The sequence below is a fragment of the Blastomyces dermatitidis genome, assembly GCF_000003525.1.
Source record: "Blastomyces dermatitidis ER-3 genomic scaffold supercont1.6, whole genome shotgun sequence".
Taxonomy (NCBI): domain Eukaryota; kingdom Fungi; phylum Ascomycota; class Eurotiomycetes; order Onygenales; family Ajellomycetaceae; genus Blastomyces; species Blastomyces dermatitidis.
Genome location: NW_025544779.1, coordinates 2774070 through 2799662, shown reverse-complemented (window position 1 = coordinate 2799662; position 25593 = coordinate 2774070). Strand labels below are relative to the sequence as shown.

Below are 25593 nucleotides of genomic sequence, written 5' to 3'. Positions count from 1 at the left end.
ATCGCTTTCTTATTTTTTCTAAGTCATGATCTCATTTTGAGATCTGATACATAGTCACTTTGCATGTTTTTTTAATAATTAGTCTCAGCAGAATTCACGTCAAGAAATGTATGAGATTAAATTAAATGAGATTAAATGTGAAATTTATAATTCTGATAATCAGTTTATTCATCTGTACTATACTTGCAGTGATAGTAGTGAAAAGTTGAAATGTTTATTAAGTTAATTTCATCACAGTATTTCTGAATGCAGGCCTGTTATCTAATGAGCAGCTCTATATAAAGTAATCAACTGAATTTAATAATAATACTAATTATATATATCTGCTTCTGCAGTCTCTCTACAGTTTTAAATAGACTCTCTACTTATAATTCAATCTACTTACAAGTCATCTCAAGAATTGATATCAGCTTTAAATTCTCTCATCATGATGAGAGTCTCTGATTTAAAAGAGATTCTCAAATATTTCTCACTCTCTATATAAACAATATCAAGTTAATAGATCTTAACATAGATATCTGTAAGAAATTTCACTTCTTGCGGATTCTTTACCTCTATTTCTATCTCTTGTGTAATCAATAGAGTTAGCGGCTCTTAACTATACATAACTATATAGACTGGAGTTCATGAATACTATTTATAACTCAGCTTGAATACTATTATACATTTAATCTCTATATTTTATCTTTCTACTATAAATACTTCTAGTAGTTAACAGTATATATTATATCAAGCTGTAAACATCTGAATAATCATCTGTGAGTACTTATTCTTACATTTCAAGCTCTGTCAGTCAGCAATCATCTGTTATAACTGAAAGAACTAGAAACTTATATACTTCAATCTCTGTAAACTCTACTGCAGATACTCAGAAGCAGTTATCTGAATTATAAATAATCTCTGTAAAAGAAGTCTTAAAAAACTTATCAATCACTCACAGAACATCATTCTCTGTATCTGTAATAGAAGAACTCTCTGAACTTATAAATAAATCAATCTCAGTGAAGAACATTCTTAAGTATTTCTTACAGAACTAAGCTATTTTTCTATAAGAAATGCTTACTATCTGTAAATATTCTTAAACTGAGTCTTTGAACATAATCTTCAGAGACATCTATAAACTGAAGAGAAACTTTCTTAAGCTGTAATTACTTAAGATTATCTACTGAATCACAATCTATAAAAGCTTTTTCAAGTTTGTATTTAAAATTGACTTACAAGCTCAGCTATGTGATATGAAAGATAAAGAAGCTGTTATCTATATAATAACAGATCTCTACTATACTGAAGTCAAGAACTGACTGAATTATCTAGAGAATAATTATAAGAGATCTCACTAATCTGTTCTTAAGATCTATCTAGAGAATAAGTTAAAAGACTTTATAAGCTGAACAGAGAATATCTGAGCTGTAATTATCAATATTAGAAAAAGAGATGAGAAATCTGATAAAGACTACAGTACTTTATAAAATTATAATATAAAGTAAGTTTGTATTTAAAATTAACTTACAAGTCTGACTGTATAATATAAAAGATGAAGAAGCTATTATCTATATAATAACAGATCTCTACTACACTGAAGCTAAGAACTGACTAAATTATTTAAAGAATGATTATAAGAGATTCTGCTAATCTATTCTTAAAATCTATTTAGAGAATAAGTTAAGAGACTCTGTAAGCTGAATAGAGAACATCTGAGCTGTAATTGTTAATATTAGAAAAAGAGATAAGAAATCTGATAAAGATTACTTACAGCACTTTATAAAATTATAATATGAATTGAAATCTGTGAAAACAGAGTTCTGAAACAAGATTTGAATAATAATATTTATAAAGAGACTGAATAAAGATATACAGAACAAGCTCATTGAATAAGACTCTAAGCTCTTAACTCTGAAGAAACTGATAACTCTTAATCACTGCTTACAGATCACTGTAAAAGTCACAGATCTATAGCGAGTGAATTACTAACTAATCTTATAAGAATTAAAATAATAGAGAATAGATTTATTGAGAAATAATAATAAAATACAGAGAGATTTATATCTGACTGCTAAGTAGAGAGAAACAGCTTTATAAGCTTCTGTGAATAGAGTGTATAATAGAAAGATTAAGAAAAAGAGTCTCTGCTTTATCTGTTTTAAATTAGAATATCTTCACATAAACTATCTAAATAAATTAAAATAGAAATTTAAGAAGTTATAGACAGAGTCAGTAAGAGTCTTCTTAAGAGTCTTAAAGCTGATATCTGAATCTGTTACTCTCTTAATAAAAATACATACTTATAGAGAGAAACTGTACTGTATGTAAGAGGCCTACGCTGAATAGATCAGTATAATATTTATAGATCTTATATAACAAAGTGAAAAACATTAGAGAAGGAAAGAAAGAGAAAGTGCAGAAATCAGCAATCAGAGTGAATATTTATATGCATACATAGTGAAGCTTCAGAGTGAAAGAATAGAAATTTCATGAGTTTTTCAGTCAAGAATCAGTGACTGAGAATCGGAGCTTTCAGCGGAATCTGTGAAGTGTAATGAAATAGTCTATATGATTGATCGGGCGCAGCCCGCCACACTGCAGTACTACTGTCTTATAAGTATGAAAAGCATTGATGAACTCAGAATTTCAGGTCACTGTAGTGTCTCACTGTCTCTAAAGCTCACAGAGTAAATATGCTAAGTAATGAAAACTGAGAATCTGCTCTTATAATAAGCAGAGTATGAGAACTCAGATCTGAGAGCTGAGAGACTTATAAAAGTTATCTTTGAATTATAAAATCTTTAAAACTTGAAGAAGATTTGTAGAAACTGTGATTATTATAAACATCACAGATAACATATACTTGAGACTTGTATAACTTTAAAGACACAATTCACACATAGCTATTTATAAGTCAGATTTATACTTTTAATCAGTGTTGACAGACTCACTTACAGAGATAGAATCAGTTAATACTATAAAGTTAATTAGAGAAGATAAGTTTATCTATATAATAGCTTTATAAATGTCTAAGAACTTTATAGTTATGAAAACTGAGCTTTAGATATCAGAGAAATACTGAGATCTTACAGAGATATTCAGTTCAGCTAAGACAGCTGAGCTTTTATCTTATTATAAGAAGAATCTAATAATAGATTTAATAGAAGAGTAGAAACTCTTCTGAAAATCAATCTATAAGCTCTGTAAGAGGCCTACGCCGAATAGATCAGTATTATATTAATAGGTCTTATATAACAAAGAGAAAAACATTAAAGAAGGAAAAGAAAGAGAAAGTATGAGAATCAGTGATTAAAGTGAATATTTATACACATATGTGATGATGTACACAGTGAAGCTTCAGAGTAGAAGAATCTATACATGTTCATAGTGACTGAGAATCAGCAATCAAGAATGGCTAAGAATCAGAGTATAGCATACATGTTTGAAAATGAAACAGTTGAAATCTGTGAAGTGTAACAGAATAGTCTATATAATTGATCAGGCGCAGCCTGTCACATTAGTCCCCTCTTTTCAGAAGCAGTTCTCATCAGTCAAGAGTTACTGTTTCAGATAATACAGAACTCAGAGTTCAGATCAGATAATCATATCTAACTCATTTTATAAGATATTATCAGCTGCAGCTGCAGAGTCTCTCATTGAGAATATTCTCAATTTCTCACTCAAGCTTATTATCTTCTTCTATAATATCTGACAGCTGTCAGTTGAAAGTCAGTTGAGAAGAAAATGAGTCAGTGATGATATAGCAGAGCAAGCTTGTATGAAAGACATCATGAATCTCTGATAATATGTTAAGATAATAGTTGTGACTATCTAGAACTTCTATCACTTTATACTTGATATGATGATAATTCAGTGTATAAGATGAAAATGTAATCTGTATATTCTTAAGATTTAATCATATCAGATCTTCTATCTTATATTATTCAGCAGAGTCTCAGTGAACATTGATTTAATCTTCTTAATTCTGTTTAGCACTTGTTATGAAGACTTCTACTCAATTATAGATATCTCAGAGTTTCATTACTATATTATCAGTGATCTGAATTGAACTGCAGAGATTCAGTGTAAAATATATGATTTTTAAAGAATTAAGTACTTTCATGTGATATCTGTGTGTAAGAAAGAACAGGCTTATATCTGTTGAAACAGCATCTTGATTATTAATAGTAATCTCTGTATATAGAAGAAGATTATATCAATCATCTTATAAATAATTACAGAACTTACAAAGATAATTCTTCACAGTCTGAATTATTCATTCTGATATATCATCAGTCTCAGAATGATAGACAGTTGACAGATAGTATATAATCTTGAGAACTTGACAGATTCTTGTTCAGAGAGTACTTATGAATTAATGACTCTGATCTGATACTATAGATCTCAGTAATTCATATATCTGATAGAATGAGCTCTGTAGAAAAGCTTCAGCAACTTATTCAGTATTCATTTTATTACAAGATTTCAATATTATATCTTTACTCAATTAATTCATGATGATCAGAATGTTTCTATAACTCTTACTCTCAGAGAGATCAACAGTGAAGTTAATTATTATATCTCATCAGATTCTATTAAAGATATCAAGCAGTTTCAGCAGATCTTTTCTACAGTTCTTTTAAGAGATGATGAAAGAATAATAATTGCAGTTTCAGATAAAGTATCTAATACTATTTAATATCTCAGATTAGTAGAATTCTTGAGAGATTATTCTATACAGTTGTTCACAGTCTGAATAATCAGTTATATATGAATCATGTATCTCTTGCATTATCTGAGTGTGTAAGAGTTCAGAGTGAGAGACTCAGCATTAATTATAGAATTATAGAATATTATTATTATTGATTAAACATTCTGAGATGTCAGTTCTTATATGTAGTTCTGAGAGAAATCAGAGTACTTCTTAACATACTGCTTTAATAAGTGCTTAGAGAAGTTCATCAGTTTGAGCTGTTATATATCATAATTCATCTAGTGTAGATTCAGAAGAAGTTGAGATATTTATATCAGTGTCAGTATCAGTTCAGAGAGAGAGTGTTCTAATTGAAGAAGCATGTATAGTGTTATAAGTTGTTTTATCTTGATCAACTAATATCTTCAGATCTAGAAGTTAATGTTCTCAGTTCATTCAACAGATGTCTGTTACATTAGAAGACATATCTTACTCTCATTATAAGAGAGCATTTATCATTGAGTTCTGGCTGCCAGGATGATAGTGTATTGTAAAATGAAAGTGACTTAAAAACTCAGATTATCATATCTGTTATTTGATAAGTTTACAGGTAGTTATAAAGTATTTGAGGTTCTTATAATCTGTGATTATTTCAAATTCAGAGACACTTTGAAGTTCAGAGTCTCATTCTTCTAAACAGTGTATAATTGTGAGAAGTTTCTGATCATAGATCTCATAATTGCATTCAGTGAGACTCAGTTTCTTAGACATGAAGACATATAATTGTAGAATATCTTTATTATCATATTACAATATCACTTCTTCTGTTACATAGTCAGAGAAGTCAGCTTCAACAACTGTCTTATAATCAGAATTGAATATTATCAGTAGAGAGATATTAATGAATATCTTCTTTATCTGTATAAATGCAGCTTTAGTGTCTACTGATCATTGAAATACTAAGTCTTTCTTAATGAGTTCTGTAAGTGATCTTGTGATATCTGAGAAGTTTTATATAAATCACTGATAGAAATTAGTGAATTCAATGAAGCTTTGTATATCTTTCACAGTATATGAAGCTTTTCATTCAAGAATGACAGAGATCTTCTCAGAATTCATTCAAATTCTCTTATCAACTTCTATGATAAAATCTAAGTATTTAGTACTCTTAACTTTGAAATCACACTTATCAATATTAATTAATAGTTCTGCTTCTTATAGTTATTCTAATACTCTTTATATATACTCTTAATACTCTTTTCTGAATTCATTGATGAAAATGAGAATGTCATCTAGATAAGCAGATACAAACTTATTAAGAAAATCTCAGAGTGCTCAGTTAATATACTTCTGAAATGTACTGAGAGTGTTAGCTAGTTCAAAGAGTGTGACTATTCATTTAAAGAGATCATAATATATTCAGAATACTGTAAGTTATTCATCTTCTTCAGTGATATAAATTTTATGAAATACAGCAATGATATCTAGCTATGTAAATCATTGAGCTCATCTGATATATGCTAGAGTTTCATTGATAAGAGATAAGAAATAATGATCTTTCTTTGTCAATCTGTTCAGATCTTAGTAGTTTACACAGAATCAGAGTTTCTTATCTGACTTCTTTGCAAAGAGAATAGAAGCTGCAGTAGAAGAGTTACTAACATGTATAAATCTCTTATTCAACAGATTATTGAGTGTCTTCTGAAGAAGAAGAAGTTCATCTCAAGACATATTATAAAGAGAGTCTCACAGTGACTCAGAATTCTTATCATTCTTCTTTTCTAACTTAATACTGTGATTCACTTCTGAGTTCTGTAAAGAGGATACATTTATAATATTATCTTATCAGAAGATATCTAGATATTCATAATATTATTAAGAGAGTTTTGTGTGAGTATCTGTTATTATAGTACAGAATAACTTTTCTAGAGCTTTCTTCATATTAGTCAGACTGATGAAATAGATTGATACATGATTCTGCTATCAGTGACTTTGTCAGTGACTCTGTCAGTGATTTTAATAATGACTTCTTTTTCAGAGCATTTTATAAGTGTTGACAGAGATCTGTGTAAGATTCATAGTCTTGTAAATATCATCTTTAGACCGACTGCTGAGATCATGAATTTCACATTTAATCTCATTTAATCTGATCTCATACATTTCTTGGCGTCAATCCCGCTGAGACTAGTTATCAAAAAAACATGCAAAGTGAATATATATCAGATCTTAAAATAGAATCATGACTTGAAAAAAATGAGAAAGTGATCTCATTTGATTTCATTTAGTCTCATTCTTGGCATAAAGTTACTATTTTTAGACATTTTAAGGTTTTTTTTTGACTATTTTTAATTTTTTAAAAAGTAATGCTTTTTGATAATGCTTAAATGAGATTTAAAGTCATTTAAAGCAATAAAAATAATTTAATTTGAGAAGTGAAAATCATGGTCTTATTTGAAAAATGTGATAAGAGTAGACAGTAAGTCTCACTGAGACAGTATGAGACTACTATCTAATGTTAAAACCATGTAATAGAATCAGTGGAATTGGTAATAAGACTATTAAAAAATCTAGTTCTGGTCTCAGAGACGGTCACACAGTCAGTCTAATCATCTTCATGAATTCTATTATTGTTAGAGAATATTAAGCTTCTGTTTTAAGCATTTAACAAGATGTCTTATTCAGATAGTCAGGTAAGTTCTAGTATGAGATTATAGTCAAGATTCTCAACTTCATATATCTAGACATCTTCATGTTGATATTCTTCAACATCTATATTTAGTTTTATTATGTAATGAGTGTGAATATCTTTTAAGTTATTAAATTCTGTGAGGAGTTGAGATCTTGATAAGAAAATACACTGAAGGTTATAATGTCTTATGATTGAAGATTTAATCATTGCATAATAGCATAGATTGCTATCTATCATGACTTTTATATTATACATGTTATCTATCACAGTAGATACAAGAATTGCATTTATTATCATTTTCTCTTCAAATTATCATTATCTGACCTCTTCAAGCTTCTGCTTGTGAATTTGAACAGAAGCTAATCTTTTCCCTGTTTCATCAGAGCATTTTCATAGTTATCTTTCAAATTCTTCTCTAATGTAGTGTGATTGATGTGAACAGGCACTGATTCATTCTTTGAACAAGAAGACATGTAGACTAATTAACAGTTGAAAGCAATGTACTCTGATCAGTTACAGTTAGACTGGCCGCTGAAACCATGAATTTCACGTTTGATCCCATTTGATCTGGTTTCATACATTTCTTGGCGTGAATCCCGCTGGGACTGGCTATCAAAAAAACATGTAAAGTGACTATATATCAGATCTTAAAATGAAACCATCACTTGAAAAAAATGAGAAAGTAGTCTCATTTGGTCTCATTTAGTCTCATTCTTGGCATAAAGTTACTATTTTTAGACATTTTAAGGTTTTTTTTAGACTATTTTTAATTTTTTAAAAAGTAACACTTTTTGATAATGCTCAAATGAGATTTAAAGTCATTTAAAGCTACAAAAATAATTTAAATTGAGAAGTGAAAATCATGGTCTCATTTGAAAAATGTGACAAGAGTAGACACTAAGTTTCACTGAGACAGTATGAAACTACTATCTAATGTTAAAACCGTGTAATGAGATCAGTTGAATTGATAATGAGACTATCAAAAAATCTGGTCCTGGTCTCAGACACGGTCACACGGTTAGTCTAGTTACAGTTAATGCATACTTCTTATTAATGTTGATTAATGACTTCTTCAGAAGTGATCTCAGAGACTCAGAAGCCTGTTCACATGATGAAGACTCTTGCTTATATGTAGATATTCAAGTTTACTCAATTCATGACATCTGTATTATTGTTATTCTTCGGTGTGAGTGTATGAGTGACTGAGATGTAATATTCTCTGCCACTCTGTATACTCTTGAGCTTGATAAGATGATCATTCAATGTCTGAAGCTGTATGTAGAAGTCTTCATAAGTTGATTCTTCATTTATACTTATAAGCATCTGTAAGAGTTTGAAAGTTAATATCTTCTTGAGTATACTAATCTTCATTCAATTTTCTCAAGATTGATCACCTGCTTCTAAGATTTTAATATCAAAATCAGAGATAAATGTTGTAAGAGAAGTATTTCTCTGTCAGATACTCTGTAATCAATCTAACACTTTCTGTTATATGACAGTGTCTTGAAACAGAATATTAAGATGTTTGATAATATTATTAGATATTTTCAATACTGATTTACATGCTTTTATTCATGAATGAAACTTCTGTTTCATATAATTCTTCAATTGTTCATTGATATATCAATCTTGATTGATTAGTGAATTGATGACATCTTCATTCACACTCAGTTTTACAAGTATTTCCATTCTTTATGATGAGTAGATAGTGAGATCAGAAGTATTGAAATATACAGAGATATCTAAGCATTCTTTCAGTGCTTCTGTAGATGCTGAAGTTGCATGAATTAATTGTTGAATTTCTTTATATTAAAGCTGTTGAGTGATATGCATGTCAGCTATCTATTGTTATTATAGTTCTAACATTGCTTAGAGTCACTGTGATATCATGTCTATACTCGCGCTCAAGAGTTCTCTCATATTATTATTAGACATGATTATATCATTTGTTGAATATATAATATCTATGAAATCTGAAGAAGTGTAATTATATGAATATCTTATACATCTGAGTATCAGAACTCTCAGATCTTTCACTGATATTCTCTTGTAAAATCTTATTACAGAGTCAGAGTGACTGATGAGTAAGCTTTTATCTAAGAACTTAATATCTGCTTAACTATTTCTCTTTCTTATATGTTATTATGTGTTCAGATATGTCTTAATGAATAATCATTTCTAATGAGAAGATAATATGTGAATAATCATTTCTAATAAGAAGATAATGAATGTTTTTCTACTATAAGAAGTCTACACTGAATAGATCAGTATAATATATAGATCTTATATAATAAAGAGAAAAATGTTAGAGAAGAAAAGAAAGAGAAAGTGTGAAAATCAGTGATTGAAGTGAATATTTATATGTATATGTAGTGATATATACAGTGAAACTTCGGGATGAAAGAATAGAAGTTTTTATACACAGTGAAGCTTCAGAGTGAAAGAATAGAAATTCTGTAGATTTTCAGCTGAGAATTAGCAACTGAGAATTGAAGTAGTAGAAATCTGTGAAGTGTAATGAAATAGTCTATATAATTAATCAGACGCAGCTCACGCAGAGAATACATTAAATTCAGAACTTAAGCATCTCAGATTTTTAATAAATATAGAGATGTATAAATCACTTCAATTAATCACTCTATATTTCTGAAATAAAAAGTTATTATCATATGTATTTAATTATCACTTTGTTGTATTTTTTATATTCTTGTTATCTTGACATGATCTCAACACCTGTATTTTCTTCTGTATAATTAACACTTAGCCTGTATTTAACATCATGCAAGAACTCATTATAAGCTCCGCTTGCATATAAGTATAATGAAAGAATAATAATATTAATAATAATAATAGTATGAAACTACTATTTAATGTTAAAACTGTGTAATGAGATCAGTTGAATTGATAATGAAACTATTAAAAAATCTAGTTCTGATCTCAGACACGGTCACATAATCAGTCTAGTTACATAGTCAGTCTAAGAAGCTAACTATTCTTATTTAGAATTAATACAAGCTGAGCTACAGAGCTTCTGTGAGCTTATCTAATATATTATTCTTCTGTTTCAGTATACTCATCACGTAGTATCTTAAGTGACTTACTAGTTAACTAATTAATTATAAACTTCATACAAATCATTTTCTTATGTATATAGAAAACTTGATCTTGCTCAGTGCACTACTTAATCTTATTACATAATCATAACTCTGACCTTGTATAATACAGTAATAATTAGTTAGTAATTAACTTTCAATCTTTTAATTTACTTATTCATTCAGCTTATCAATCAATCAAAGTATATATAATTAATTAAATAAACAGATAAATTCATATAGAATATAAAAAGATATTTTACAGAATTTTAAAATATATTAAGATAAAAATATTTAATAATTAATTTTAAATTAATTTTAAATTGATTTTGAATTGATTTTGAATTGATTGTTAATTGATTATAGTAATAAAAATAGATTCAATCTATATATTTAAGTAATTAATAATTGATTGAAAATCAGTTGATAATTAATTCAGTGTAAATTATATAAATAGTTACTTCATTATTAAATTCAAGAATAATTTCAGTATTTAATTAATTTTAAATTGATTTTAAATTAATTATAAATTAATTATTAATTAATTATAGTAATAAAAATAAATTCAATCTATATATTTAAATAATTAACAATTGATTGAAAATCAGTTAATAATTAATTCAGTGTAAATTATATAAATACTTACTTCATTATTAAATTCAATGTGGCGGGCTGCGCCCGATCAATCATATAGACTATTCCGTACACTTCATAGATTTCTACCGCTTCATTCCCGATCGCCGATCCTCGGCCGTCACAAACATGTATGTTCCGATTGCCAATTCTTGGCCACTATGAACGCGCGTATATTCTTCCGCTCTGAAGCTGTATCGCGTACATTACATACATGTATAAATATTCACTTTAATCACTGATTCTCATACTTTCTCTTTCTTTTTCTTCTTTAATGTTTTTCTCTTTGTTATATAAGACCTATCAATATCATACTGATCTATTCAGTATAGGTCTCTTATACTAGAAAAATGTTCATCATCTTCTTATTAGAAATAATTATTGATATATTATCTTCTCATCAGAAATAATTATTTATCAAGAGATATTTAAACATGCAACAACACATAAGAAAGAGAAACACAGTAAAGTGAACACTGAGTTCTTAAATAGAAGCTTACTTATCAGTTACTCTGATCTTATAATAAGATCTTATAAGAGAATATCAGTGAAAGATCTGAGAGTTCTGACACTCAGATATATGAGATATTCATACAATTACACTTCTTCAGATTTCACAGATATTATACATTTAATAAAATGATATAATCATGTCTAATAATAATATGAGAGAACTCTTGAATATAAGTATAAAAGTCATACTACAGTGACTCTGAGTAATATTAAAATTACAATAGTAATAGATAGCAGACATGTATATGACTTAACAACTTTAATATAAAGAGATTTAATAATTAATTCATGTAACTTTAATATCTACAGAATTAAATATAAAAGCACTGAAAGAATGCTTAGATGCTTCTATATATTTCAATACTTTCAATCTCACTCTCTACTTATTATGAAGAATGAAAATGCTTATAAAACTGAGTGTAGATGAAGATATTATTGATTCATTAACTAATCAAAGTTAATATATTAATGAATGATTGAAGAATTACATGAAATAGAAGTTTCATTCATAAATAAAAGCATATGAACCAGCATTGTAAATATCTGATAATATGATGAAATATCTTGATATTCTGTTTCAAGACACTGTTATATAATAGAAAGTATTAGATTAATTACAGAGTATCTGACAGAGAAATACTTCTCTTACAATATTCATTTCTGACTTCAATATTAAGATTCTAGAAGTAGGTAATCAATCTTGAAAGAATTGAATGAAGATTAGCATGCTTAAGAAGATATTAACTTTCAAACTCTTACAGACTTTTATAAGTATAAACAAAGATCAGACTTATGAAGACTTCTATACACAGCTTTAAATATTAAATGACTGTCTTATCAAGCTCAAGAGTATACAGAACAGTGATAGAAGACATTACATTTCAGTCACTTACATACTTATACTGAAGAATAACAATAATGATGCAGATGCTATGAACTGAGTAGACTCAAATATCTATATATAAGCAAGAGTCTCTGCTGTCTGAACAGACTTTCAAGTTTCTGAGATTACTTCTGAAGAAGTCACTGATTAATGTTAATATAAAGTATACATTAACTGTAACTGATCAGAATACATTGCTTTCAACTGTCAATTGATGTATATATTTTCATACTTAAGAGAAAGATCAGTGTCTTCTCATTTGAAGAATGAATCAGTGTCTGTTCATGTCAATTACATTACATTAGAGAAAGATTTGAAAGATAACTATAAGAATATCTTGATAAAACAGCAAAAAGATTAACTTCTGTTCAAATTTATTAACAGAAGCTTGAAGAGATTGAATGATAATAATTTAAAGAGAAAATGATAATGAATGCAATTCTTATATCTACTGTGATTGATAACATGTATAATATGAAAGTCATGATAGACAGCAGTCTATACTACTATGCAATGATAAAATCTTCAGTTGTAAGATGTTATAATCTTCAGTGTATTTCTTTATCAAAACTCTGACTTCTTATGAAATTTAATAATCTGAAAGATGTTTGTACTCATTACATAATAAAACTAAATATAGATATAAGAGAATATTAACATGAAGATACTTACATATATAAAGTTGATAATTTTAATTATAATCTTATATTAGAACTTGTCTAACTATCTGAACTAGACTGACTGTGTGACCGTGTCTGAGACTAGAATCAGATTTTTTGATAGTCTCATTATCAATTTGACTGATTTCATTACATGGTTTTAACATTAGATAGTAGTCTAATACTGTCTCAGTGAGACTTACTGTCTACTCTTATCACATTTTTCAAATGAGATCATGATTTTCACTTCTCAATTTAAATTATTTTTATTGCTTTAAATGACTTTAAATCTCATTTGAGTATTATCAAAAAGTGTTACTTTTTAAAAAATTAAAAATAGTCTAAAAAAAACCTTAAAATGTCTAAAAATAGTAACTTTATATCAAGAATGAGACTAAATGAGATCAAATGAAACTACTTTCTCATTTTTTTCAAGTCATGATTTCATTTTAAGATCTGATATATAGTCACTTTACATGGTTTTTTGATAGCCAGTCCCAGGAGAATTCATGCCAAGAAATGTATAAGATCAGACTAAATAAGATTAAATGTGAAATTCATAATCCCGGCGGCCAGTCTAATCTGAACAAGACATCTTACTAAATACTTGTAACAGAAGCTTGATATTTTCTAATAATAATAGAATTTATAAAGATAATATTTATAAGACTATGAATCTTACACAGATCTCTGTCAACACTTATAAAATACTCTGAAAAAGAAGTCATTATCAAAATCACTGACAGAGTCACTGACAAGTTCACTGATAGCAGAACTATATATTAATCTATTTCATCAGTCTGACTAATATTAAAAAGACTCTAGAAAAGTTATTCTATATTATAATAACAGATTCTTATATGAAACTCTCTTAATAATATTATGAATATCTAGATGTCTTCTGATAAGATAATATTATGAATATACTCTTCTTACAAGATTCTGAAGTGAATCACAGTATTAAGTTAGAGAAAAAGAATGATAAGAACTTTGAACTATTATAAGACTCTCTTTATAACATGTTCTGAGATGAACTTCTTCTTCTTTGAAAAATATTTAATAATTTGTTAAATGAAGAATTTATATATATTAGCAACTCTTTCACTGCAGTCTCTATTCTCTTTACAAAGAAATCAGATAAAGAACTCTGATTCTGTGTGAATTATTAAGAATTGAATAGATTAATAAAGAAAGACTGTTATTCTTTATCTCTTATTAATGAAACTCTAGCTTATATTGAACAAGCTTAATAATTTACAAAGTTAGATATTATCACTGTGTTTTATAAGATCTGTATTACTGAAGAAGATGAGTGACTTACAGTATTCTGAACATAATATAATCTCTTTGAATAAGTAGTCACACTCTTTGAACTGATTAATACTCTCAGTACATTTTAGAAGTATATTAACTGAGTACTCTGAGACTTTCTTGATAAATTTGTATCTGCTTATCTACATGATATTCTAATCTTCATCAATGAATTCAGAAAGAAATATCAAGAGTATATATAAAGAGTATTACAATAACTATAAGAAGCAGAACTATTAATTAATATTGATAAGTGTGATTTCAAAGTCAAGAGTACTAAATACTTAGATTTCATTATAGAAGCTGATAAGAAGATCTGAATGAATTCTGAGAAGATCTCTGCTATTCTTGAATAAGAGACTCTGTACACTGTGAAAGATATATAAAGCTTCATTAAATTTACTAACTTCTATCAGTGATTTATACAAAACTTCTCAGATATTATAAGATCACTTACAGAACTCACTAAGAAAGACTCAGTATTTTAATAATTAGTAAATACTGAAGCAATATTTATACAGATGAAGAAGATGTTCATTAATATCTCTTTACTAATAATATTCAATTCTGATTATAAGATAGTTATTGAAGCTGATTTCTCTGACTATATAACAGAAGAAGTGATATTATAATATAATAATAAAGATGTTCTATAATCATGTATCTTCATGTTTAAGAAACTAAGTTCTGTTAAATACAATTATGAGATCTATGATAAGAAACTTCTTACAATTATACACTGTTTAGAAGAATAAGACTCTGAACTTCAAAGTATCTCTGAATTTGAAATAGTTATAGATTATAAGAATCTTAAATACTTTATAACTATCTGTAAACTCACTGAATGATAGATATGATAATCTGAGTTCTTAAGTTACTTTTATTTTATAATACACTACTGTTCTGATAGTCAGAACTCAATAACAGATACTCTCTTACAATAAGAGTAAGATATATTATCTGATATAATAGATACTTACTGAATGAACTAAGAGCATCAGCTCTTGAATCTGAAGATATTAGTTAATCAAGATGAAACAGCTCACAGCACTATATATACTTCTTTAATTAGAACTATTACTGATATCTCAACTTCTTTCAAATTTACATTAGATGAGCTATGATATATAGCAGCTTAAACTGATAAACTTCTCTAAGCACTCACTGAAGCAGTATAATAAGAAGTATTCTGATTTCTCTCAGAATTACATATAAGAACTGACATCTCAGAATATTTAATTGATGATAATAACACTCTATAATTTTATAAACAATACTGAGTCTCTTACTTTGAATTCTTACACGCTCAGATAATGTAAGAGATACATGATTTGTATATAACTGATTATTCAGACTGTATAACTGTATAGAATAATCTCTTAAGAGTTCTATTAATCTGAGATATTAAACAGTATCAGATACTTTATCTGAAACTGTAATCACTGTTCTTTTATTATCTTTTAAAAGAACTGTAGAAAAGATCTACTGAAATCACTTAATATTTCTGATAGAATCTGATAAGATATAGTAATTGACTTCACTATTAATCTATCTAAGAGTAAGAATTATAGAAATATTCTGATTATTATTAATTAACTAAGTAAAGATATAATATTAAAATCTTATAATAAGATAAATACTGAATAAGTCACTGAAGTCTTCTTACAGAGTTTATTCTATCAGATATATAAATTATCAAGATTAATAGTATTAAATCAGAGTTATTAATTTATAAGCACTCTCTGAATAAGAATCTATTAAGTTCTTAAGATTATATACTGTCTATTAACTATCTATCATCTCAAGACTGATAATATATTAGAATAGATAATTCAGACTATAAAGAACTATCTTTATAAGTTCTATAATTACTTATAAAATGATTAATATAATCTGCTTCTACATACAGAGATTACTATCAATGAATAAGATGCTATTTTAACAGATATAAGCTTATTCTTTCTTACACACAGACTACAGTTATCACATAAAGATATTAGATCTTCTAGAGATTACACAATTTATACTGAATCTCTGCAGTTTGATTCAGATCACTGATAATATAGTAATAAAGCTCTGAGATACTTATAACTGAGTAGAAGTCTTCATAACAGCTGTAAAACAAGATTAAAAGAATTAAATTAATATTCACTGAGATTCTGCTGAGCAGTATAAGATAGAAGACTTAGTATAATTAAATCTTAAGAATATATGAATTATATATCTATCTTATGTACTGAATTACTGTTATATTAAGTATAAAATAATAGAAGTTCTAGATAGTTATAACTATTATCTTAATATAGTATCAGAGATTTATAATATCTTTTATACAAGCTTACTCTGCTGTATTATCATTGACTTATTTTCTTCTTAACTAACTTCTAACTAACAGTTATCAGAAATCTAGAAGAAGATAATAAGCTTAAGTAAGAGATTAAAGATATTCTTAATAAGAGATTATATAGTTACAGCTGATAATATTTTATAAAATAGATTCATTATAATTAACTGATCTGAACTCTGAGTTCTGTATTATCTGAAACAGCAGCTCTTAACTGATAGAAACTGCTTCTGAAAAAAAGAGATTAATGTGATGAACTGCATCTGATTAATTATATAGACTATTTCATACACTTCATAGATTTCTATCATCTCATTTCTGATCATCAATTCTCAGCTGTTATAAACATATATATTCTGATCATCAATTCTTAGCTGCTATAAACATGTGTATATTCTTTCACTCTGAAGCTTCACTGTGTACATTATCACATACATGTATAAATATTCACTTCAATTGCTGATTCTCATACTTTCTCTTTCTTTTTCTTCTTTAATGTTTTTCTCTTTGTTATATAAGATCTATTAATATCATACTAATCTATTCAGTGTAGGTCTCTTACATTCAAGAATAATTTCAGTATTAAATTAATTATTAATAAAATTAGTAAAGTCTTCTTCATATATAAAAGTTATAATGAGAGAAGAATTGTTTTATAATCAATTAAGAATTGATTATAGAATTGATTGTAGAATTGATTGTAGAATTAATGATAAATAATTGAGTGGTTTCAAATTACAAGAAAAGATGTATTGAGCGAGGTCAGGTAGTGGCACGGGCCACATTTGCGAGGTCAGCTTACATAACGAGGTCAAGTGGCGCACTTAGCGAGGTCAAGTTTTCTGCTTCCTGCATTTTCTTCATGTATTTGATCCCTTCCAACACTAGTGTACTGGGCCGGTTGTGTTTAATCGACCCTCAGAGCTTTAAATGATGGCATTACAAGGTTTGCTCAATCAAATCCCTATCACCTAATGAGACAATGCTAACCCCATCTTTGTTCTTGAATGGCTATTAGATTTGAAATCCATCATTCTTCACACTCGATTTAGAATAGCCCGGTCAATCTTTGGATCCCTAGGTCCAACTGTTGTTAAGGTCGGCCGGAAGCATGTTATTAAAGGGCCGTGCCAGCTCCCAGAACTTGAAGCGCTTCTCTACATCTCAGAACACACCACAATTCCCGTTCCTCGAGTGCGGTGTTCATACAATGGACCAGGGGGCATATATATAATGATGGATCACATTCAAGGTACCGACCTTGAAACTCTGTGGATGCGCGGCCTGAAACCCAAGGAAAAAGAAACCATTCTCAATGATATTGCAACTATCTTGACTCAACTTCGAACACTTCATCCCCCCAAAGAAGGAGTGGTTGCGTCCGCGCAGGGTGGTGCCATTCTTGATTACCGTATTGGGAGTCAACTAGTCGGCCCATTTCAGTCTCATTCCAGCTTCCACTCTTTTTTACGGGGTGGCGTTCCACTGGAAAACACGGCTCAGGTTTTTGGGGAAGATATTGCATCTTGTCATAGCAACAATTATCAGACGTTCTTCTCGCATTCAGATTTGGCCCCGCGGAATATTATCATTCGCAATGGCAGAATTGTGGGAGTTGTTGACTGGGCACTTGCAGGCTGGTACCCAGAATATTGGGATCTAACAAAGGCATATTACACTTCATTCAAGGTGCCGGACTGGCCCGAGAGCATCAAACTTAAGCTTCCTTCATATGCGGACGAGCTCATGGCAGAACGCCTTCTTTGGAGACTCTATGATGAACCAGGAAATGTTTCGCGCAACTAGTTTGTCTATTTATAATCACAAACATTGCTTGGACTAGGGTTGGCGAGGCATTGATTGGCATAATCCAATATCCAGACTTTGAATTCTTCAATATCAAAGTTCGGTATCACTGATTCATTTTGTAGAGTGGATATGGCATTCCAAACCCAATGGCGACATCTTTCTCCTGATTCCTTATCTGGCAGAGCAACACCCCTGAGGATGGTTTCGAGATCATTTTCTGTCGTTTGCGGAGGAACTTTTCCGATCATGACCCGACCAACTAACTGCCCACTGTCCAACAGATTCACGTTGTTCTTAATCCTGAAGAACCAATCTCTTTCCGAGTTCAGGTCTTGCCCAGTTTCACCATCCAACCGAACACCGTCCGAAACGTCGTATGCCATGTTGTCGCGGCCGTTGGACTTCTTAGGTGCTAACAAAACTCCCCAGTGGTATGCACCGTACATCTTGCGTATTCCCTCTTGAAGAGACATTTCATCTCGGTGGTGAATAGAGATAAATAGGCGTTTTTTATTGCTCATATCTGTACCGCAGCGTTCAAATTCATTAGACTGATGCTTGCACTCTAGTTAAAGGGCCATTTCTTACTGTAGAGGTCTGGGGATGGAAGACTGCTATAAGCAAGCTCAGTTGGAAGTTTGCCTGTTCGAGAGCATATCACCTTTGACACTGATCAAATGCCAGGGTGGTATGATAGAAACTTATAACAGCGGCACAGTACCATTTACCAATACAGATGGGCCAAGTGGCACATGTCTTTCAGCATGGATGTATGCAGGCAGCAAACAATTCTTCCTTCAAATCATGTTGGTAAACTCAGAGGAGCAACTGGTCGTCTGACAGCTTGCAGCCCATGACAATAAGTAACCGCCATGCCAAGGCCGCCGGGAATAGCTCGTCCCGTGCGTTCCGGGCCGTTCCGCTCACTAATGCATGCTGCTCAGCAAGATTCAGAGCGCGCGGAATGATCATCGCCTCCTCCGCGGGTAATTGTGAGTCATGTTGCCCTTGCCCAATTGTGCGGTGCCATGCCACGTAAATACAATTATTGGAGCCAGGAACCCGCACATAACCACCTCTATCGACTTGGAGGGAAACTCTTAATACCCAATGGGAGAAAAGTTTCTACTTTGGTCGTAGTAAGCCTCCACTAGCTAGATCGAGTTGAAAATAATAATCCCACTCTTCAATAATCATAGACGAGGTTTGTCTATTCCAGGTATCGGGCCCTTTTTCGGCCAACCCTTCTCTTCGGCCAGGACGGCCTGGAAACTGAAAAGCGAGGCTCAAGATCGACGGCCGATATGCTCAGCCACTTTTCATTTGCTATGTACAGCCCATTTTCATCTCCTCCGCAAAGGGTTATTGCAATAAACAGTTTATATTCGTCAAAACTGCTCAATATTGATGGTTACACACAGTTCGTCCCACTACAGCACCTATTGTAGCCCATCCTGAAAATTTTGCGGAATTGATCCTCCATACTCCCTTTCGAATTCATGGGTACCTGAACCCTGCGCTGGGAATCTGCTCGCAAGCGTGAACCGCTTCAAGACATCCGTAGCCTATCTAAGTTAGTGATAGTGGATGTGTTGTGGATGCACGGTAAACACGGTCTTCATTGGATATCACCTTTCGGCCGCTGGTAAGCTCGAAGACACTAGGTTATCGCAGTGCAGCGGGAGGGGCTCGCTCCGAGCCCCTTCGCAGATCGCCCCTCACCCGTGGGGTATGGATAGGGCCTCTGGAAGGACACGCCTCCCACGCCACTCAACGACGAGGTTTTGTGCTCGGTCTCACATCCGCAGCGTAGCTGGGCGGCGCCAAAGGCAGACTGACGCCTGCACCATCACTTTTCCAATCCAGCACACAGGGTATATATATAGGTGTGCAGCAGTACAGCTCTTTCGTTCCGTCTTCAACACAATCTCTCCATCCAGTCCAGTCACCTCTCAATCTTGTACCCCAAGAGACTACTACGGCAGAAAATCAAACAAGGCATTTCCATCACGCTATAATGGATGACCTGATATCATTCTACCCAACAGTTTGATATCACAAGAAATTAGCAGCATTGATATCTCGAATACTTTATCTGCTAACACCCTCCACTTTGTTCTGTATGATACCTCTTTTTAAATTCCTTGTATTTCCCTGTTCTGACATGTTGCTTTCCTTTGTATATGTAGGCCACTGGAGCGATGGTAGTTTTATTTACTGAGTGAAGAGCAGCTTATCGTAGTATAAACTTCATTCATGATATTTCACCCCTCCATGGAGCTAAACTGAATTTAGCTTAGAACTTCATCGAATGAAATGATGGCTTTAGGCCCTAGAGTAATAATTCCAATAACAGCCACCCATTTAAGCCACCAGAGTCAAGTTTTCACTACAATACATCCCATATAAGAGAAAGCCCGTTAACGTTGTTCTTCGCAAGCTAAAGCGCTTTGTTCGATACGATCTTTATGATAATGCCGTCCGGCTTGAAGTGGCCATCGACATATTCTTTAGTCAAGTACGCTGGAGCAGCCAGATCTGCGATCTGTGTACCAAGGGAACCACCATCAGCGTTGCACTTGAGGATGCTGTCAGCCTCCAGCTTCTTGCCACCATCGATGGTGTCTGCAATATCGGCAAAGAGGATCGACGAGTCATATGTCATGTTGATCTTTTTGGCGTAGGCTGCTGCTGTGCCACACGCATACAGAACCCATTCTCCACAGTCAGGCGCATCGGCCGCCTTCATGGTGAACACTATTAGTAAACGGGTTAGAAAATCTGCTTCAATTTTGGCATCTTTAACATGCCTGTTGGGCACGATGGCAACCCAAGCACATGTACATGAATAATAAGGAAGTTATTAGCCCATACATCGACCAATTCTAGTCTGCCGACCATAGGCACGCAGATAGCTTGCGATGAAGCTGACATCTTCTGCTGCGACATTCTGCGGGATGTCATTCCCTCCATTATAGCAATGCAGCTTGGGAGTTTCATCAAAACAGATATGGCGAGGCTCGGGCTCAAAGCCAGTCACAGTCGTCGGCATGGCCGCAGCTCGCGTGGCCAGGAGAACAACAGCATACTTGAGGAAGACTGTGGAAAACAACATGTTACCGGAGCTTGTGGGCACAGATGTAAGGGAGGTGGGATCAAGGCGGTTTGTATTTCAACTCTCATTTAACAAGAGGCATCCATTATCAATCCGCGGGGAGGGGTACTTATAGTACATCCATCCACCCAACACTCCCCATGCTGGCACGGCCCAAATTCTGTTCACGGAGATTTTTGAATGCAACAGCGATGTGACATTGAAGAAATTGTCAGGCCCTCGGTCAGCATAAGTAGGGACCCATGAAAGGATGTTATTTCAACCATGAAGAGTAATGGACAGCTGAGCGGCGCAGAATAGTTATCTGAAGGAGATCCAAGATGAAGAAGAGTAACTATGTCAGAAGACCAGCCCAGCCCCATCCTCAGCAGAACTGGGGGTCGCCCTGAAGTTTTATAGGCAGGGATATTATGACGTACAGTACAGGTTGACGATATATGTCCACTCGGCAACCTAAGCTGCGCGACAGCAGGGAGTCGGCACCTGTTTAATCTCAAGCCAGAGACTTAGAAGGTTGGCAGGGGAATTGGCCAATCAGCAGGATTGGTCTGGCATAAGATCCGTTTTAACTTCGCCGATTTCACCACATCCATGCATACATACGCAGGACAACGTCGATGACTCGATATAGACTCTGTTAAGGTTGAGGTCTTTCGCGCGGGACTGATTTCCCGTATTCCCGCACCCGTTGTCAGACCGTAAGCCAGATGCCGTGCTGGTCCGATACTTACCCCCTAGGGACAGTAGTTTTTTATGTATGTAAGACGCCGACTTAATTACCGGCTGGGACCAGGCTTCATGGAAAGGAGAGGGGGCGGGCGGATAGCTTAATATCAGGATTTGATTCAAAGAACAGCCCAGTCACTACAGTAATGATGAAGGTGTTCAATAATGCTCCGTGTATGTAACTGCAATCTGTCAGCGGACTCTTTTTTTTCTTGCGATGGTACAGTACATATATATCTCCTTCCTTCCTTATCCCCCCCGACCCCCCAATTCATCGGACAAAGCCCCTGAGTCGTCCCGAATATCTGCTGCTTCTAAGATATCTTGTGATTAGTAGTTTCAATGATTTAGTGCATACAATCTGCGAGAGAGGAAAGGGCATTAGCACTGATAGATTTGCTTCATAGAGATGGATACTGCAAACAGCTTTTTTGAGGTCGGAGAAATGACGCAGTGGGTTGTATTTAGTGCAAGCCACTATAAGCCACTATCACACTTGCGGATCTGTACCGTACATACTTGCGATGTTTTGCACAAAAAAGTCGGTGTTGCGTCGCCTTCCTTGAGGATTAGGGCCTGTTCGGTGCGTCCGTACTTTTTGAACACAATAGTGGATCTCATTAAAAATAGCATATTTATCAATTATTTAGTAGCAAGCCGGTGTTGCATCACCATGCTATTTCATAATTGAGATCACTTCACACTGGCTTTTTTTTAATTTCACATTCATCAACACAGATGTGTTGAAATCATATTCTCTCAAATCTATGATTGATTTATCTATATTTAACTGTCATTATTAGCTAGAATTCATGAAAGCAGTGAATAAGAATGTTACAGTATAATATCTCAATATAATATCTAAAAATGAAAAATAATAATACTCAAATATCTATAATTTCAATCTCACTAAGTCAATGATCAGATTCTCAATTATTATTATTCTCTCAAACACTCTTTCAAACACTCTCTTAAACACACTCTGAAACACTCTCTTATTAAACATCTACTATCTCTCAAAAGTGAATACTTGCTTCTTAAATCAGATATCTCAGAATATTATGAAGTCTTACAATGAAAAAGACTCTGCTTACTAAACACTTGAAGATGAAAAAGAAAGAATTAAATACTGATAATAATAACTTCAAATCTGTGAATTGAAATCTTATCACACAGACTGTCAAGCAGTCAATAGATTGAATAATAATCAAAGAAATATATAATAATTAGTAAAGAGAGATTAAATATATTTAAATACTTTGAATAAGATATAAAAATCAGATATCTGACTGAATATATAATCACAGATATAAAATCTATATTAATGATAAAGAGATTATAAATAAGTATTTCTTCAAACATTCTGACCTTGAAATCTTTTAAGAATATAATTCTGAATTTCAAGAACTTACTGAAGAATTGCTTATTAATAGACTTATTACTAATTAATTTATAATTCAATATTATATAATAATATCTGAAATGAGAGAATCTTCTATAACAGATTTAGAAACTGAAGAAAGTTTATTATCTTTTATAATAAATTTATCAGTCTTCAGAAGTATCAATCATATAAAAAAACACTTAAAATCAGAGAATATTAATAAGAATATTTAAAATCTGACTGCAGCTGTAAACAGTCTCAGTCAGATTAATATACAGATTGAAGTTGAAAGAGAAACTGAGTAAGTTATTAAGCTATTTATAAGTGAGATGCAGAATCTACTGTTAGAAGATTGAAAGATTGACAGTGAGATTTCTTATCAATAATATACTATAATTTCACACTGTTTTCTCAATATTCAAGAAGCTCAGCTGTATCTAGATTTGAAATATAACTGAATCAGTGTTTGATAAGAAAATATTATACAGATATTGAATAAAATACCACAGCTGTAGTAAGAGTAGTAAAAGAAATAATGAGAAAAGTAGTAATAAAAGTAGTAATGAAAGTAATGATGAGAGTAGTGATAGAAGTAGTAATAAGAGTAGTAATAAGAGTAGTAATAAAAGTAGTAATAAGAGTAGTAATAAGAGTAGTAATAAGAGTAGTAGTAATAATACTTTTAAATCATTCTTTTTGTATCTTATTTCTTTCAAAATAATCAAGAACATTACTGAATTTTACTCAATATTACAATAATAATGAATTACACTTATAAATATATATTTTAAAACATCACAACTTTTTATGTAAGATGATTAGATAATTTAAAGCATTTTATTAACTTATAAATTATAATATGATATTATATACAATGAATACATCAATATATTATCATTTTGTATTTTTAAAAGTGAAATCATGTGTAGAATTCAACTATTTTTGTTAAGATATATGTAAGTAATCTTGATTTATATATTAATTATATGTGACTTTCTGATTAATCTTTCATATTTTTAATATATCTCTTATAGAACTCTCATATTTTCTCTGCAATCTGATCTCTTCTTCTAATCATCTTATTACTATTCTCTCTTTCATTTATTATATTTAACTGTTCTGACTTTATTTTGTCATTCAAATTCTTCAGATTAATATTATCTAGGTCATCATACTTATTTATAAAGTTATAAAGTACTATCAATGTGAAAACAAAATTGATTTAAGTGATAATGAAGAATTCATCTCTTTCTTAATTATATATTTGAAATCACTGTTTAAATACTTTAAAAACTCACTTAATTACACTCTGTAAACTGACATGCTAAAGATTGAATAATTTCTTCTTATTAGTAGATTATTTATCTGTCTCTTCAAACGTCTTGAGATAATATCATATATCAGAATAAGAAATCAATATCATGAAGACTCTTTTTAAATAATCAGTATTCACAAGAAATGTAAGAATAAGTGCTCGCAGGCGATTATTCTGATGTTTGCAGCTTGGCATGATATGTACTGTTAACTACTAGAAGTATTTGCAGTAGAAAGATAAAATGTAGAAGTCAAATATATAATAGCATTCAAGCTGAGTTATGAATAGTATTTGCAAACTTCAGTCTATATAGTTATATATAGTCAAGAGCTGCTAACTCTATTAATTATATAAGAGATAGAAATAGAGATAAAGAATTCATAAGAAGCAGAATTTCTTATATATTTCTCTCTCTCTAAGACTTTGTCTGTGAAGTCTTTCACTG

General features: G+C 31.3%; 4 protein-coding genes across 6 annotated transcripts; 2 read left to right on the top strand and 2 right to left on the bottom strand.

Annotated features, from left to right (window-relative positions):
• Nucleotides 1–17629: 17629 nt before the first annotated feature.
• BDCG_06208 (uncharacterized protein) lies at nucleotides 17630–19788 on the bottom strand. Its single transcript, XM_045421934.1, has one exon. It carries the CDS (start codon nucleotides 19127–19129, stop codon nucleotides 18611–18613), a length of 519 nt encoding a protein of 172 aa, XP_045277688.1. The 5' UTR covers nucleotides 19130–19788; the 3' UTR covers nucleotides 17630–18610.
• On the top strand, nucleotides 17661–19615 carry BDCG_06209 (uncharacterized protein). Its single transcript, XM_045421935.1, has 2 exons — nucleotides 17661–17745; nucleotides 17818–19615. Exons 1-2 carry the CDS (start codon nucleotides 17730–17732, stop codon nucleotides 18603–18605), a joined length of 804 nt encoding a protein of 267 aa, XP_045277689.1. The 5' UTR covers nucleotides 17661–17729; the 3' UTR covers nucleotides 18606–19615.
• Nucleotides 19753–21245, top strand: BDCG_17261 (the record flags this gene model as incomplete). Of its 2 annotated transcripts, none has more annotated exons than XM_045426404.1 (2): nucleotides 19753–20728; nucleotides 20798–21245. In XM_045426404.1, the coding sequence occupies one exon, from the start codon at nucleotides 20196–20198 to the stop codon at nucleotides 20631–20633; it is 438 nt and encodes a 145-aa protein (XP_045281585.1). In that variant the 3' UTR covers nucleotides 20634–20728; nucleotides 20798–21245. The 2 variants fall into 2 exon arrangements, with proteins under 2 accessions (XP_045281585.1, XP_045281586.1); XM_045426405.1 differs by having other exon boundaries at nucleotides 20196–20728; nucleotides 20841–20974.
• BDCG_06206 lies at nucleotides 20201–23078 on the bottom strand. 2 transcript variants are annotated; one of them, XM_045421933.1, is made up of 4 exons: nucleotides 22969–23005; nucleotides 21833–22875; nucleotides 21483–21707; nucleotides 20679–21365 (listed from the first exon to the last, which is right to left on the bottom strand). In XM_045421933.1, exons 3-4 carry the CDS (start codon nucleotides 21658–21660, stop codon nucleotides 21049–21051), a joined length of 495 nt encoding a protein of 164 aa, XP_045281584.1. In that variant the 5' UTR covers nucleotides 21661–21707; nucleotides 21833–22875; nucleotides 22969–23005; the 3' UTR covers nucleotides 20679–21048. The 2 variants fall into 2 exon arrangements, with proteins under 2 accessions (XP_045277687.1, XP_045281584.1); XM_045421932.1 differs by having other exon boundaries at nucleotides 20201–21365; nucleotides 21483–22631; nucleotides 22679–23078.
• Nucleotides 23079–25593: the final 2515 nt, after the last annotated feature.

Coding starts and splice junctions, on each gene's coding strand:
- BDCG_06208 (XM_045421934.1), bottom strand. CDS start 19,129: ATGAGCAATAAAAAACGCCTATTTATCTCTATTCACCACCGAGATGAA.
- BDCG_06206 (XM_045421932.1), bottom strand. CDS start 21,723: ATGTTGTTTTCCACAGTCTTCCTCAAGTATGCTGTTGTTCTCCTGGCC. Junction 21,366..21,482: donor GCAGACTAGAATTGGTCGAT/GTATGGGCTAAT, acceptor GTTTACTAATAG/TGTTCACCATGAAGGCGGCC.